The sequence below is a fragment of the Entelurus aequoreus genome, linkage group LG02, assembly GCF_033978785.1.
Source record: "Entelurus aequoreus isolate RoL-2023_Sb linkage group LG02, RoL_Eaeq_v1.1, whole genome shotgun sequence".
In the NCBI taxonomy this organism is placed as follows: Eukaryota; Metazoa; Chordata; class Actinopteri; order Syngnathiformes; family Syngnathidae; genus Entelurus; species Entelurus aequoreus.
Window position 1 is genome coordinate 84,123,014 of NC_084732.1, and position 18,020 is coordinate 84,141,033.

Genomic DNA, 18,020 nt, shown 5'->3' on the forward strand with positions numbered 1-18,020 from the left:
GTTTTACGACCTTTTCTTTGAACTGTATTACGACCTTTTCTTTGAACTCTTTTAACCAAAGGCGATAGCTGTTTACGACCCCCCTCCCTTAGAAACAGCTGTACAATCTTTCGTCAGAGCGTGGTGGAGATTACAAGAGTACAGCCCAGACGTTCCTTCAATTGAGCCAAATTTAATTCTGTGTCTGTTTAATTCCTTGCTTCTTTGTCTGTTTAATAGATGTCATCAGTGTTTGAACCTGACAAGTACTCATAATTGTATAGTTTGCACTCGCTATTTAGCAGGATCTATCTATAATACAAGTGATACAACGCACGCGTCGACTCATTAGAGCCCTTTATTCATCATCCCCTGCTCTTGAGACGATAGATGGACTATTCTAGGTGTTTTCCTCTCTGTATTTCTCACGCTTGGTCAGTGTGAGGTCACCCGGTGCACTTTTATCACTTCTCTGCTGACATTAGCTGTCACATCTCACTCCCCCGTGCCCTGTGACATTCAAGCCCCCACCCCAACACCTGTTTCTGCACTCAGAGGATGTCTGCCAGCTGTCGTTTTGTGTGTGTGCGTTTCAGTTAGCAGACAGCAACACATGTGTCGTGAAGAGATAAAAAGGATGGATACATCGCTACTAGGGTTGTACGGTATACCGGTACTAGTATAGTACGACAGTGCGCCTTATAACCCGGTGCGTCTAATGTACGGCATTATTTTTGGTTGTGCTTACCGACCGCGAAGCTATTTTATTTGGTACATGGTGAAATAATAAGTGTGACCAGTAGATGGCAGTCACACAAAAGAGATACGTGTAGACTGCAATATGATGGCAGTCACACTTAAGAGATATGTGTAGACTGCAAGATGACTCAAGTAAACAACACCAACATTTTATATGTTCAATTGAAAATATAGAACATTACACACGGCCCTCAAACATACATCAAAATGTTTTAGTATCAATCAATCAATGTTTATTTATATAGCCCTAAATCACAAGTGTCTCAAAGGGCTGTACAAGCCACAACGACATCCTCGGTACAGAGCCCACATACGGGCAAGGAAAAACTCACCCCAGTGGGACGTCGGTGAATGACTATGAGAAACCTTGGAGAGGACCGCATATGTGGGTAACCCCCCCCCCCCCTCTAGGGGAGACCGAAAGCAACGGATGTCGAGTGGGTCTGACATAACATTGTGAAAGTCCAGTCCACAGTGGATCCAACACATCAGCGGGAGTCCAGTCCACAGCGGGGCCAACAGGAAACCATCCCGAGCGGAGACGGGTCAGCAGCGCAGAGATGTCCCCAACCGATGCACAGGCTAGTGGTCCACCCGGGGTCCCGACTCTGGACAGCCAGCACTTCATCCATGGCCACCGGACCTATGCAACTCCCCCTCGCAAGGGACAGGGGAGAAGAGGAGAGAAGAAAAGAAACGGCAGATCAACTGGTCTAAAAAAGTACGACTTTGGTAAGCTATGAAGCCGCACCGCTTGATGGATTGTACTGTGCTTCAACATATGAATATTATTATGGTGTGTGTATAAGGTAAGACATATTATCTGGCGTTTTGTTTCGCAATGTTATGCAAAAGCAACTTTTCTTACCTTCTGTTACCTGCTGATCTGTATTTGGGATCTGCATAACTCCTGAAAATTTGCGCGCGTCCGCCTTTGTAGTCCGTAGTTGATAAGCTTCTTCTTTTTCTCTATCTTCTTGTTATGGGACATTCATCCTCCGCTGTTGCCATTTCTAATATAAAGTAGTGTACAGTTCTTACTTATATCTGTCAGTAAACTCGCCATGAAAGCGCTAAAACATACCGGTGTAGTGAGTTTACATTATTCACCCAAGGAACTTTAGTTATTAGAGAGTTCCGGTCGGACGATTTTTCACGGGACACATTTCCGGCCTTGTTGCTCTAGTGTGCCACGGATGAGGAGATGCTGCTCCGTTATTGATTGAAGTAAAGTCTGAATGTCATTAAAACAGTTAGCTCCATCGCTGAGCCACGTAAATAAGACCCACCCACAAAACGGCGCATCCTGAAGCGACTGTCAGAAAGCGGCTTGAAGATGATCTGTAAAACGTCATCTATGCAACATTTTGACCAAAGAACCACCATTACATGTTATGTAGACCAGTGGTCCCCAACCTTTTTGTAGCTGCGGACCGGTCAACGCTTGAAAATTTGTCCCACGGGGGGGGGAAGGGGACTGGGTATTTTTTTTAATTTTTTATTTTTTTTAATTATTTTTTTATAAAGAAATACAATCATGTGTGCTTACGGACTGTATCACTGCAGACTGTATCGATCTATATTGATATATAATGTATATATTGTGTTTTTTATGTTGATTTAATTTTTTAAAAAAAAGTTATTTATTTATTTTTAATTTTTATTTAATTTTTATTTTTTTTAATTTCTTGTGCGGGTGGTTGGGGACCACTGATGTAGACCACAAGGAAGTGTTTTACATTTAGAAAAAAATCATAATAATATGACTCCTTTAATGCTCCCTATAATATATGTTATAATTTGTATGAAATTCCACCTGACTAGATCCGCTCATCGGCAATGCGGCTTATATGGTCCAGAAAAATACGGTAGTTCTGGTAAAGAAAGGAATGTATTTTTATTTTGTGAGTTCAAGCAGGAAATATTTGGTGTTTATGTTTAAAAATAGATCTGTTTTATTCTGTTCGCTTTTCAAATATTCTAACAATTGTTTCACACAGGCACAAAAAAACGTGTCCCTATTTATTTTTCAGGAAAATTGGCCACCATTGCGTCCACCTACGTTTAGCTTACCAGGGAATTACACAACCAAGTTTTTTATTGTTGTTTCGTATTTTTCTTTGTCATTTTTCCCTTTGCTACTGCCTTTTAGTCATTTTCTTGCAACCATCCGTTGTCCTCCGTCTCTAAATGTTGCTTTTCTCACATTTCTGTCAGTTTCTGCATTGGGCTCCAACTATTGTGTCCACGTAACGTCGCATGTTCCATCTCAACCCTGTACATTATTTCACCTACTTGACAGCACGGTAATAATGGCAATCACATGTATTTATACAACCGACAATTACGTATCAATTTGTGTGTCGGAACATTTATTTTTTACTGTTATGCTTACATTCCAAGAGACTGACGACAATGGCTCCATTTTTAATCCTGCACTTTTCACATTCTAAAAGCAGGTACTCAATGTACCACGGAGTCTTTCAATGATGAGATAATCGATGTAACAGCAGCTCTCCTCAGCTTGACATTTCTCGGAATGTTCCTTTTCTTTAGGGGCGAGAGCACACAGCCCGGTCTGAATGTAGAACATTGTCGCCATAATGGCATCACTGCTGTGAAATACCACAAAATTCTCACAGTGTTACAGCCTTATTCCTACATGGAATTAATTCATCTTGGTCCTCAAAATTATACAAACAATACCCCGTAATGACGATGTGAAAATGTTTTTTTAAAGTTTATTTCAGATAAAATTAAGTCTTTATGAGTACCTATCTTTTGGACAGTTTGGCCCATTCCTCTTTGCAGCACCTCTCAAGCTACATCAGGTTGGATGGGAAGCTCGGTTACATCGCTGCATTCATCTTTCCCTCTATCCTGACTAGTGTTGTCCCGATGCCAGTGTTTTGGTACCGGGACCAAAATATATTTCGATACTTTTCGGTATTTTTCGATACATTTCTAAATGAAGGGGACCACAGAAAATGGCATTATTGGCTTTATTTGAACAAAAAATCTTACGGTACATTAAACATTTCTTATTGCAAGTTTGTCCTTAAGTAAAATAGTGAATATATGAGACAACTTGTATTTTAGTAGTAAGTAAGCAAACAAAGGCTCCTAATTTAGCTGCTGACATATGCATTAACATATTGTGTCATTTATCATTCTATTATTTTGTCAAAATTATCAAGGACAAGCGGTAGGAAAGGGATTATTATTCTACTTGTTCATTTACTGTTAATATCTGCTTACTTTCTCTTTTAACATGTTCTATCTACACTTTTGTTAAAATGTAATAATGACTTATTCTTCTGTTGTTTGATACTTTACATTAGTTTTGGATGATACCACAAATTTGGGTATCGATCCGATACCAAGTAGTTACAGGATCATACATTGGTCATATTCGAAGTCCTCATGTGTCCAGTGACGTATTTCCTGAGTTTATAAACATAATATACATTTTTCTAAAAGAAAAAAAAAAAGTGTGATGCTAAAAAATATTGATGTAATCATAGTAGTATCGACTAGATACGCTCCTGTACTTGGTATCATTACAGTGGATGTTAGGTGTAGATCCACCGATGGCGTTTGTTTACATTGTGACGCCGGTGAGCTACGGTGTGTAGTGACGCATGTTTAGCTATTCCTCGTCCTGCAGGGATGATACTTGTAAGAAACTTACTTGATTTGTCGCCATGGAGGCGAGGATTAGTGATTTAGAAGTAGCTAAAACATTGCAGACTACGGATGGACTTTAGCCACTAGCTAGCTAGCCATGTCTTAAAGCACCTCTTCCTGAGGGCGTTTCAGTGTTATAACTTCATCTTTATCGCTAGTTTTTAAGCCTCAAAATATTGCAACTTTCTAAAAAAGCTGCCATGAATTCAGGCTTTTAGGCCACAATAATCACTAAAAACAGCAAAGTCCTCAAGGGACTTAATAAGGAGGCCTTTGGTGATGTTTCTTTCTATGATTACAATTATTACTATTTTTAGTCACAAGAATTATAATAGTACAGTAATTGGACAATACGCTCTGAGTATGTCCTTGTACTGGTAGTATACTACTTTTCTAGTATGTGTGGTATAAAATGAGTAAAACATCAATACCGTATTTTTTTTCTTCCAATTTTTGTTTACATCTTACAATGAACACTTGAAACATTGATTAGAAATGTATAACAAGTTCATTCAATGTTGTTGGGGAAAAAAACCTTAAAATATTGCAACTTTTGCAGCAACGTTCTTAAAAAACTGCTGCAAATTCAGACATTTAGGCATAAAAACTCACCATAAAAGCCAGTGGAATCCTGGAGGGAGTGAATAAGAAGCCTTTGGTGGTACGTCTTTCTTGAATTATAATTATTACTATTTTTAGTTGAAATAATTCATTGACAATGGGCTCTGAATATGTGCTTTTACTGCCATCTGGTGTCTACTTTTCAGTATGTGTGGTGTAAAACGAGTAAAACAGCAATACGGTCTTTGTTTTAAATTCTTTGTCGAAATTCTGTGGGTTTTTTTTAAATATACAAGGAACACTTGAAACATTGATAACAAATTCATTAAAATCACAAGTTGATTCAATGTTGTTGGAAAAGGAAAATAAGCCTCAAAATATTGCAACTTTCTGAAAAAGCTGCCATGAATTCAGGCTTTTAGGCCACAAGAATCACTAAAAACAGCAAAGTCCTGAAGGGACTTCATAAGGAGGCCTTTGGTGATGTTTCTTTCTATGATTATAATTATTACTAGTTTTAGTCACAATAATTATAATAGTACAGTAATTTGACAATAAGCTCTGAGTATGTCCTTGTACTGTTCTTGTATGTGTGGTATAAAATGAGTAAAACATCAATACAGTATTATTTTTTTTCTATTTTTGTTTATAGCTTTTTGAGGTTACAATGAACACTTGAAACATTGATTAGAAATGTATAACAAGTTGATTCAATGTTGTTGGGGGGGAAAAAAACTTAAAATATGGCAACTTTTGCCGCAACTTTCTGAAAAAACTGCTGCAAATTCAGACATTTTAGGCCTAAAAACTCACCATAAAAGCCAGTGGAATCCTGGAGGGAGTGAATAAGAAGCCTTTGGTGGTGCTTCTTTCTTGAATTATAATTATTACTATTTTTAGTTGAAATAATTCATTGACAATGGGCTCTGAGTATGTGCTTTTACTGCCATCTGGTGTCTACTTTCCAGTATGTGTGGTATAAAACGAGTAAAACAGCAATACAGTCTTTGTTTTAAATTTTTTGTCGAAATTCTGTGTTTTTTTTTTTTAAATATACAAGGAACACTTGAAACATTGATAACAAATTCATTAAAATCACAAGTTGATTCAATGTTGTTGGAAAAGGAAAATAAGCCTCAAAATATTGCAACTTTCTGAAAAAGCTGCCATGAATTCAGGCTTTTAGGCCACAAGAATCACTAAAAACAGCAAAGTCCTGAAGGGACTTCATAAGGAGGCCTTTGGTGATGTTTCTTTCTATGATTATAATTATTACTACTTTTAGTCACAATAATTATAATAGTACAGTCATTTGACAATAAGCTCTGAGTATGTCCTTGTACTGTTCTAGTATGTGTGGTATAAAATGAGTAAAACATCAATACAGTATTTTTTTTTTCTATTTTTGTTTATAGCTTTTTGAGGTTACAATGAACACTTGAAACATTGATTAGAAATGTATAACAAGTTGATTCAATGTTGTTGGGGGAAAAAAAAACTTAAAATATGGCAACTTTTGCCGCAACTCTCTGGAAAAACTGCTGCAAATTCAGACATTTTAGGCCTAAAAACTCACCATAAAAGCAAGTGGAATCCTGGAGGGAGTGAATAAGAAGCCTTTGGTGGTGCTTCTTTCTTGAATTATAATTATTACTATTTTTAGTTGAAATAATTCATTGACAATGGGCTCTGAATATGTGCTTTTACTGCCATCTGGTGTCTACTTTCCAGTATGTGTGGTATAAAACGAGTAAAACAGCAATACAGTCTTTGTTTTAAATTTTTTTGTCGAAATTCTGTGGTTTTTTTTTAAATATACAAGGAACACTTGAAACATTGATAACAAATTCATTAAAATCACAAGTTGATTCAATGTTGGAAAAGGAAAATAAGCCTCAAAATATTTCTATGATTATAATTATTACTACTTTTAGTCACAAGAATTATAATAGTACAGTAATTTGACAATAAGCTCTGAGTATGTCCTTGTACTGTTCTAGTATGTGTGGTATAAAATGAGTAAAACATCAATACAGTAATTTTTTTTTCAATTTTTGTTTATAGCTTTTTGAGGTTACAATGAACACTTGAAACATTGATTAGAAATGTATAACAAGTTGATTCAATGTTGTTGGGGGAAAAAAAACTTAAAATATGGCAACTTTTGCCGCAACTTTCTGGAAAAACTGCTGCAAATTCAGACATTTTAGGCCTAAAAACTCACCAAAAAAGCAAGTGGAATCCTGGAGGGAGTAAATAAAAAGCCTTTGGTGGTGCTTCTTTCTCGAATTATAATTATTACTATTTTTAGTTGAAATAATTTATTGACAAAGGGCTCTGAATATGTGCTTTTACTGCCATCTGGTGTCTACTTTCCAGTATGTGTGGTATAAAACGAGTAAAACAGCAATACAGTCTTTGTTTTAAAAAATGTCTTGAAATTCTGTGTTTTTTTTAAATATACAAGGAACACTTGAAACATTGACAACAAATTCATAAAAATCATTGTAAATTTTTATGAAAAAAAAGCTGCCACGAATTCAGGCAAAACGAGTAAAACAGCAATACAGTATTTGTTTTCAAATGTTTGTTGAAATCCTGTTGGTTGTTTTTTGAATACTTAAAACGTTGATAACAAATTCATAAAAATCACAAGTTGATTCAATGTTTTTGGAAAGGAAAATAAGCCTCAAAATATCGCAACGTTTGCCGCAGCTTTTGGAAAAAGCTGCCACGAATTCAGGCAAAACGAGTAAAACAGCAATACAGTATTTGTTTTCAAATGTTTGTTGAAATCCTGTTGGTTGTTTTTTGAATACTTAAAACATTGATAACAAATTCATAAAAATCACAAGTTTATTCAATGTTTTTGGAAAGGAAAATAAGCCTCAAAATATCGCAACGTTTGCCACAGCTTTTGGAAAAAGCTGCTGCGAATTTGTACATTTTAGGCCACGACAGTCACAAAAAAACGCGAAATCCTGAAGGTACTGACTAAGACAGACTGACACAACTTCATGCAAAGTTAGCACCACTATCCAATCCCATCACCAACGCGATTAGCAACCACTCCGGAGACGTCCCTCAGTTTTTCTCCCCTGTCAGGGGGAAGTGTTCACGCCGAAAGAGCAGGGTCACCCCCTTGCGAAAGCGGTGGTCCCGGACGCTGTAGATGATGACGTTGCAACAACTGTTTCCTGTTAGAATCCAGAAGGCAACAAAGGAGAAGTTGCACCAGGTGTAGCCCACCACGTTCCCCAGCACAAACACTGCAATGGGCGAGAAGGAGGCAGTGAAGGCAAATGTTAATATGCTGATTGTCTTAGCAGCCTTAATGTCTGAAAATGAGGGTCTGTGAGGACAAGCCCCTCCTCCTCCTGCTCCACTGACGACTCCCCCGTCGCTCAAACTGCCCTCCGAGAGCAGTTTGCGTCTCCTGGAGTACTGCCGGATGCTTGTGAAAGACACAATGTTAATTGCCAGCGTCCCGCCAAGAAGGGTGAAGTCAAACGCCGGGAACAATAGCAAGATGTTGGCATCGGGCGGCAGCTGGTTGCCGAGCAACAGCGGGGCGTAGTTGCACATCCGGCTGCACTCGTTGTACTCCAAAGTGAAATTGCCGCTGAAGATGAGGGGTGCCAGTGCCAGGAGGAAGCTGGCGGTCCAGGAAAGCAGGATGAGGAGCAGAGTCCTCCGCCGCGTCACCAGGGCGTCCTTGTGGAGCGGCCGCAGGATGGCGACACTCCGCTCCACGGTCATGAGGAAGATGGTGCTGATGGAGACGAAGGTGCACCCAGCGAACACTGGCCCGATCAGCATGCACGGCTGGAAGGAGCTCCCCTGGCCACCAAGAGAGGAATCTGCAGATGTCGAGCCCCCCTGATACCAAATGGGAGGCACGGTCCTGACCATCATTGTGACCTCGGTGTAGATGGAGAAGGGGACCACAAGGAGGCCCACCATCATGTCGGCTATGGCCAGAGACACTGTCAACAAGAGAAATATTAGGAGCAGGCAAAATACTGTGATACCTTTCACATTTCAATCGATACAGCACCAATTCCCGGTACCTGGGAATTGATGCTGGTACTCACTGGTACCAATCTTCAGCACTCATTTGTAAATACTGTACTGTAGTAGACTTTGTATGCAGTTGCAATTCCAAGCCATTAGACGGCAGTAGTGTATAGACCACGGGTGTTGCTTTTATCAGGAAGTCATCTTTGAATGTGCTAGTTTTTTCTTTTGTTGAGTCCTAAAAAGTGTTTCTACTCTAAGTATAGTACTTATTATGCACCAGGACCCTAGTGTAACAAGCTTGCGTACGCACAAACACCTGCCCTACACCCTTTCTCTTGTTGTGCATGGGAGTTTGCCCAACCAGTCTACATGTGTTTTGTGGACTTGGAGAAGGCATTCGACAATTTATCTTCGGAAGTCCTGTCGAGAGTGCTCAGAGAGTATGGTGTATCGGACCGCCTGATTGATCAGTTTCAGAGCTTAGTCCGCATCGCCAGCAGTAAGTCGGACCCGTTTCCAGTAAGGGTTGGACTGCGCCAGGGCTGCCCTTTGTCACTGATTCTGTTTACAACTTTTAAGGACAGAATTTCTAGGCACAGTCAGGGCGTTAAGGTGATCCACTTTGGTGGCAGCAGGATTACGTCCCTGCTTTTTGCGGACGATGTGGTCTTGCTGGCTTCATCTAGCCAGGATCTTCAGGTCTCGCCGGATCTGTTCGCAGCCGAGTGTAAAGTGACTGGGATGAAAATCAGCACCTACAAGTCTGAGTCCATGGTTCTCGCCCGGAATAGGGTGGAGTGGCATCTCCGGGTTGGGGCGGAGATCCTGCTCCAAGTGGAGGAGTTTAAGTACCTCGGGGTCTTGTTCACGAGTGAGGGAAGAGTGGATCGTGGGTTCGACAGGCGGATCGGTGCGGCATCTGCAGTGATGCGGACCTTGAATGTGAAGTGAAGTGAATTATATTTATATAGCACTTTTTCCTCAAGTGACTCAAAGCGCTTTACATTGTGAAACCCAATATCTAAGTTACATTTAACCCAGTGTGGGTGGCACTGGGAGCAGGTGGGTAAAGTGTCTTGCCCAAGGACACAACGGCATTGACTGGGATGGCGGAAGCGGGGATCGAACCTGCAACCCTGAAGTTGCTGGCACAGCCACTCTACCAACCGAGCTATACCGCCCCGGTATAGCTCGGTTGGTAAACCGGAATGGGTTTGTCCTGGTGAAAAAGGAGCTGAGCCGGAAGACTAAGCTCTCAATTTACCGATCGATCTACGTCCCCATCCTCACCTATGGTCATGAGCTTTGGGTTATGGCCGAAATGAGTTTTCTTTGTTGGCTAGCGAGGCTCTCCCTTATAGATAGGGTGACAAGCTCTGTCATTCTGGAGGAGTCTCTGCTCCTCCACATCGAGAGGAGCCAAATGAGGTGGTTCGGGCATCTGGTCAGAATGCCCGCTGAACGCCTCCCAGGGAAGACCCAGGACACGGTGGAGAGACTAGCCTGGAGACTTGGACAAAATAGCTGGGGGGAGGGAAGTCTGAACTTCCCTGCTTAGACTGACTTTGGATGTGTAAAATTTGCTGATGCTAATAGATAGCATGTTTATGGGAAAACCAATGTTAATTAGCGTTAAGCTAGCGCATTTTGAGATGTGTTACCATATTGTACTTTTGAGCGCCTTCTTCTTGCTTTGTTGGCATGGAAAACTGTCCAAGAGCGCTTGAGCCGGAACAGAGTTTGTAACCGGACGTTTACAACACAGGTATCAAAATATGTCACCATTTGATTTGACGTGAATCAGAACCCGATAGTATCGACGGACTTTGGTGAGTACCTATAAAAGTACCTAATCCGGTACTCATCCCTATAGCATGGGTTGGTTTGACTGGCAGTGGCTGTAACGATGCAAGCTTGCTGTGTTGTTTTTTGATGAACGCATATGATAAAGGAAAAGGGTGGAGTGCCATCTCCGGGTTGGGGAGGAGATCTTGCCCCATGTGGAGGAGTTCAAGTACCTCGGAGTCTTGTTCACGAGTGACGAAAGAGTGGATCGTGAGATCGACAGGCGGACCGGTGCGGCGTCTTCAGTAATGCGGACGCTGTATCGATCCGTTGTGGTGAAGAAGGAGCTGAGCCGGAAGGCTAAGCTCTCAATTTACCGGTCGATCTACGTTCCCATCCTCACATAGGGTCATGAGCTTTGGGTTATTACAGAAAGGACAAGATCACTGGTACAAGCGGCCGAAAAGAGTTTCCTCCGCCGGGTGGCGGGGCTCTCCCTTAGAGATAGGGTGAGAAGCTCTGTCATCCAGGAGGAGCTCAAAGTAAAGCCTCTGCTCCTCCACATCGAGTGGAGCCAGATGAGGTGGTTCGGGCATCTAGTCAGGATGCCACCCGATCGTGTTTAGGGCACATACGACCGGTAGGAGGCCACTGGGAAGACCCAGGACACGTTGGGAAGACTATGTGTCCAGGCTGGCCTGGGAACACCTCGGATAAGCGGAAGAAGATGGATGGATGGATGGATGTGGTAAATGATAAAGTGTCTTGATCCATTCGTCCAGTATTACCTTTCAGGTAGCCTTGGGCTGTTCTGGACTGTCTCGTCTGCACAAACACAATCAGAGTGATCACATTCCCAACCACGATGGCCACAGCCAGGCTGACCATGAACGCCACAGCAAAGGTACGATTGAGAAAGCCGCAGCAGCAGACCGTACACAGAGGAGCCAGCGGCTGGCTCGATGCAAGTTCCACCCGTGCAGAGGTCAGAGTCAGGTTGAAGGGGGAGTCCGTGGTAGCCTGCAGTACTGCTGCGGTCCCAGCAGGAGCAGTTTGTGTCAGGAGAGCTGTCATGGCCCAGAACGTTCTGGTTTTCACTGGGGGTGTGTGGTGAGGTCAGTCAGGAGACCATGTCCTGAGCTCGGAGTCAAACCTGTTGGGGGGGAAAAAAAGAATCTGTCAGATCTCAGTGCATCTGTCCATGTCTATATCCTCGTCACTCGTTAGCTGGAGCGTATCCTCGCTGATTGTGATTGCACCAAAATGACAATCAGGGGCGACGAAGGGGAGGGGTAAGGGAGAATTTTGTGCCGGGCTTTTGTCAATTTGGAATATTTTTTTTATTAAATCTTATACAAAAAAAAAAAATTTGACTAATTTGCTCATTTCTATGAAAGTGAATCATCCTCTTGCACTTAATGAGCTGCTGGTATTAACACCGATGAAAGGAGTGTTTTTTTGTTAGAACCAGCGCAGGTTTCTCAGTATAGTGCCGTCTAATGATGTGCAGTGCTTGATTATAGAGACCAGGGAGGAACTAAAAGCAGTACGTACAAAGAGGTGGTTTTTAAAATGCTGCGGCTCGCACACTTTCTGCTTAATCCGAGACCGACATAAAAGGCGTCCTGCCTTTGAGACGCTGCCAGCCCGGGCGCACACAGCCTACTTTCTGTTTAATCGGCGTGTGCCGGTTATAATGTTGCTGTTCCAACAATGTTTCACAGCGCCCTCAGCAGCCATTCAGAGTGACTTAGCTTCGGTTCTGTGGGCTGACGAGCGGGCTTCAATCATTCATGACGTTCGCTGATCTGGAGAGCGGGAAGGGCCACCAAAACAAAACAAACGGCGACAGGAAAGGACAGGTTTTCCAGCTGCAGGCACGGATACGGTGCGTTTCAGACGGTACGTTTCAAACGCTCTCTACGCACGTTCACGTGTTGGAACGTAGCACGTTCGGCATGATTGATTTAGGTGCCGTCCCTTGAATGTTAACACCGCCTTTTCTTTCCTTTTAATAGAGCACGTTGGTCGTTAAATCAAGCGTGCTTGACTGCACACTAATAAGTCAGGACTCTGCAAAATTCGTAATTAAGCATTCACACCACACGACACTGCAATCACGTTCAATCAGCCGCATTGATCAAAACCAAAACTTCCATTAAAAGTGCTGACAGTGTTTATTTAGACGCTTGTAATTAAGCAACACGTTAACAACATGGTAATAAGTCATAATATATTCAGTGTTTCATCATTTTGACTCTATCAGTTATATTGGGATGCAGTTGCTCGGACCAATGACTCAATAATAAAAATGTACATGTACAGTAAATATATATGTAATATATTGGGTTGGAGGCAATAAACAGGCGAGGTGATGAAGTACGTCTCTTTACTGTAGACTTCCAGAACAGACTCAACACACGTGACTTCAGGTGCGCAACACCACGTAAATCGTTGGCCAACCAAAAAGTAACCCCAGTACGCTATAGCCAATATTCACCAGGAGATGGCAACAGACAAACATAGATCACTCTATTACATTCCTCCCCTTTTAGAAATGTAGAAATTACTCAAAAGAAATAGACAACCCAACCAAAAAATGCAGCAGTTCAATTTAAAAAACTGTACTGAAACCACATTCTTTTTTTTTTAGTACTGAACTCTTAACCCTCATTTGTCAACAATAACGTACGTATTATACAAAACAGTATTTGTACACCTTTAACACATATTTTTATACTGTCTTCAGAGATTCAGTTTTTTTGGTGGTACTCGAAACCTTTCTGGGTACCTGCGGATCACTGGTGGGGTTTTTGTTGTGGGTGATCTGGGTTCTGATGATGGCAACTCAGCAGCCCTTGAATCTGGTTCAGTGGTGAGACTAGTTTGTGTCTGACTCACTGATGGTCCTGGTGATGGAACTGAAACAGCACTGTCCAGTTGTACTGATGGTACATTTTCTGCAACTGGTGGAGACAAGATAACTGGCAGTCTCTCCATGTTCTCTCGCCATGGTAACATGTGATCCACATGCACTGTGCGCTGTCTCTGTCCCTCTTGGATCAGGTAAGTGACAGTTTCCAGTCTTTTCAGTATTTTTGCCTGAATCCATTTTTCCACTCCGCCCCTGAAATTTCTGATGCGAACCACCTCTCCCTCCAGGAAAAAGCGAACAGGGGGAGCCCTTTTGTCATGATGATGCTTCTGCGCTGCCTGTTTTCCTTCTATCTGTCTGGCAAGCTCCGGCTTGAGCAAACTGAAACGAGTTCTCAACTGGCGTTTCAGGAATAACTCAGCTGGAGTACGTCCCGTCACTGTGTGGGGTGTGCTGCGGTACATGAGATGGCCCACCAGTTGTGGGCCATTGTCTGAAACTAGCTCTTCTGGCAGTCCATACAATGCAAACAGACCGTGCAGCACTTTAATGGTGTTGTGAGAAGTAGTGGAGGACATTGGAAAAACCTCTAACCACTTTGAATGGCTATCTATGACAACCAAAAAATACTGTTTATCTTTTTCTGCAAAATCGATGTGAATTCTTTGCCACACTCTTTCTGGCCACCGCCAAGGATGTAATGGTGCCACAGCTGGCATTTTCTGTACTGCTTGGCAGACTGAGCACTTGTTCACCAGTTCTTGAATTTCACCATCACAGCCTGGCCACCAAAGGTAACTGCGGGCAAGAGCCTTCATACGGCAGATACCAGGATGTTCATGATGAAGATCCTCCAGTAATCTTTGTCGATAACCTGGGGGTATGATGACTCGCTGTCCCCAGAGAATGCAGCCTTGATCTGCCGATAACTCCTGTCTGCGTACAAAGTAAGGCCTCAATGCTACATCTTGCACATAACTCGGCCGGCCATTTAATGTGTAGTTCCACACCTTACCGAGTACAGGATCTTTAAAAGTAGCACTCTCAATGTCTTTTGCACACACAGGGAGTTCCTCCAACTGTGAAAAGTAGAAGATACTTCCCTCTTCTGCTGTGTTGTTCATCCCTACTCGGGGTAGGCGTGACAAAGCATCCGCATTAGCATGATCAGCTGACTTCTTATACTCAATCTCATAATTGTACGCCATGAGAATAAGTGCCCAGCGTTGCATTCTTAATGCTGCCAACGTTGGAATTGCTGATTTTGGCCCCAGGATGGCCAACAGTGGCTTATGATCAGTGATAAGTGTGAATTTTCTTCCATAAAGATATTTGTGAAATTTCTTTACTCCAAAAATGATAGCAAGTGCCTCCTTTTCAGTTTGGGCATACTTCCTTTCTGGTTCAGTGAGTGTCCTTGAGGCAAATGCAACAGGTCATTGTTCTCCATTTTCTGTTACATGTGAAATTACAGCCCCAACTCCATAAGGCGAAGCATCACATGCGATTCGCAGTGGCAGGCGGGTGTTGTAGTGTACCAACACTTTGTTCTGCAGCAGAAGTTGCTTTGCATCTTCAAATGCTTTTGCACATTCAACAGTCCAAACCCACTTTGAGTCCTTTTTAAGTAGGCTGTGCAGCGGCTGGAGCACAGTAGAGGGGTTTTGCAGGAATCTGCTGTAATAGTTCAGAAGGCCCAAGAAAGACTTCAGTTCTGTTACATTTGTGGGCTCAGGTGCATTTGTTATGGCAGTTACCTTTTCTTCTGTAGGATGTAACCCAGTCTTATCAATGCGATGTCCCAGATATACAACACTGCTCTGGAAAAACTGACATTTTGATAGCTTCACCCTGATGCCATGTTTCTCAAAACGTGTGAGAACATTATCCAGTCTTGTCAAATGCTCCTCCTCCGAGGAAGCAGTGATGAGAATGTCGTCCAAAAAACATGTCACATGGTCCATCCCTTGCAGAATCTGGTCCATAACAGACTGAGATATCGCAGGAGCACTCGAAACTCCATAACTAAGGCGATGATACTTGTACAGGCCCTTGTGTGTGTTTATGGTCAGATATTTTTCTGACTCTTCATCCAACTGTAGTTGTTGGTAGGCGTGCGAAAGATCCAGTTTACTGAAAGATGTTCCTCCTGCTAATGTAGCGAACAGATCTTCAGTATTCGGTAGTGGATATGTCTGCTCTTCAATGCACTGATTAACACTGACCTTGTAGTCACCACAAATCCTGATAGTTTTGTCGACCTTGGGTACGGTGACTATTGGAGCTGCCCACTCACTTTTGTCAATCTTTGAAATCACCTTCTCACTCTCCAGCTCTCTCTCTACAGCTTCCTTTAGTGCATAAGGAACTGGGCGAGCCTTGCAGAAAATTGGTGTGGTATCCGGCTTGGTGCGGATTTTAGCTTTAAACCCTGTGATACAGCCTTGGCCCTCTGAGAACACTGCCTTATGTCTCTCTATCACCTCCTGTACTCCTGTGTTACCATGCGTCTTTGTCTGCACCTTGTGTACTGTGAAAATCTGTTTCCAGTTCAGCCGTAACTTTTTTTAGCCAGTTGCGGCCAATCAGGGCAGGTCTGCTTCCCTGTACAATGACCAGTGGAAGTGTCACTTGCTGGTCCTCGTACTGTACTGGCAACATGATGTACCCTCGAACAGCAATCCTTTGGCCTGAGTATGATTTCAACTTTAACTTGCAAACTGGTTTCAAAGGAAATTGCGTAAGGTTTTCTTGGTAAAAGCTGTCAGAAACCACTGAGACCGCTGAACCCGTGTCCAGTAACATTTTGGTGCTCTTGTTTCCCAGTCCAAGATCCACTATGTAACCTTTTTCCCAGTTTGAGGTAGAGTCAACTGCATACAATCCAAAAAGTTCTGCCTCATCACCACTTTTGGATGCACTCCCTTCAGTTTCAACATACTGAGTTGAAGATTGCCTTTTAGTCTTCCTGCATGCACGGGCAATATGTCCAATTTTGGAGCAAGCATGACACTTTTCATTTTTAAATCTGCAGTCATGTGCTGAGTGCTTTCCACCACATCTGTAACATGTTTGCTGCCCCCATGTGTCTCTTTTGCCTCCTTTCTGTTCCTTTGCTTTGTTATTATTGTTCCATCTGAACTGTCCTTTCCTCCCCTTTTCAGACAAATTATTAACACTTGACAGGGCATTTACCTGGTGAGGTCCGCTGTGTCCGGAGAACTCCATTGTGTTTTTGGAAGCAAGTTCCATTGAGACTGCAATTTCACAGGCACGGGGAAAAGTCAGGTCCCTTTCAGACAACAGCCTGCGTTGCACTGCATCAGAACGTAATCCACTCACAAAACGATCTCTCATGGCATCGTCCAAATATTGTCCAAAATTGCAGGTAGCTGACAACTGCCTCAACGCCACAATGTAGTCAGAAACAGCTTCTCCTTCTTTCTGATTACGTTTCGGAAAGCGAAAACGCTCTGCTATCACAACAGGTGCGGGCTTATAATGTCCACATAGCGCCCTCGTCAGTACATCATATCCTAAAGCACTTGGCAATGCCGGAGATGTGAGGTTTTTCAGCAGCTTATAAGTGTCTGCTCCAATAACAGAAAGGAAAACACACACCTTCTTGTCATTTCCAATCTCATTAGCCAGCATCCACTGCTCCAAACGCTCCAGATATGAATCAAAATCCTCCTTTGAATCATTGTATTCATCGATGCGACCCACTGCCTGAGCCATGTTAGCATCCGGTGCTACTGCTACTCCGACACGTGCCCGGTTCCTCCACAATGTAGGCTACTCGTCAGCCTTACCTACGACCAGTGCACGGACCTCCAATAAAGTCCCCTCACGCAGTGGGCTTCTTTTAAATCCTCGTCGCCATTTGTAATATATTGGGTTGGAGGCAATAAACAGGCGAGGTGATGAAGTACGTCTCTTTACTGTAGACTTCCAGAACAGACTCAACACACGTGACGTCAGGTGCGCAACACCACGTAAATCGTTGGCCAACCAAAAAGTAACCCCAGTACGCTATAGCCAATATTCACCAGGAGATGGCAACAGACAAACATAGATCACTCTATTACAATATATATATATATATACATATACATATACATATTTGAGTATACATATACATATATGTATGTTTATATATGTATGTTTATATTTGTGTATATATATACATATATGTATGTTTATATATAGATAGAAAGATAGATAGATAATACTTTATTGATTCCTTCAGGAGAATTCCCTCAGGAAAACTGAAATTCCAGCAGCAGTGTACAGAATTGAGATCGAATTTAAAAAGTAAATAATGGGGGAATAAATGGAAACAAAATAGAAAAAT

General features: G+C 42.3%; 1 protein-coding gene across 1 annotated transcript; it reads right to left on the bottom strand.

The window, feature by feature from the left end:
* Nucleotides 1-7,734: 7,734 nt before the first annotated feature.
* Nucleotides 7,735-11,898, bottom strand: LOC133664663 (trace amine-associated receptor 13c-like). Its single transcript, XM_062069493.1, has 2 exons — nt 11,580-11,898; nt 7,735-8,972 (listed from the first exon to the last, which is right to left on the bottom strand). The coding sequence occupies exons 1-2, from the start codon at nt 11,863-11,865 to the stop codon at nt 8,071-8,073; spliced, it is 1,188 nt and encodes a 395-aa protein (XP_061925477.1). The 5' UTR covers nt 11,866-11,898; the 3' UTR covers nt 7,735-8,070.
* Nucleotides 11,899-18,020: the final 6,122 nt, after the last annotated feature.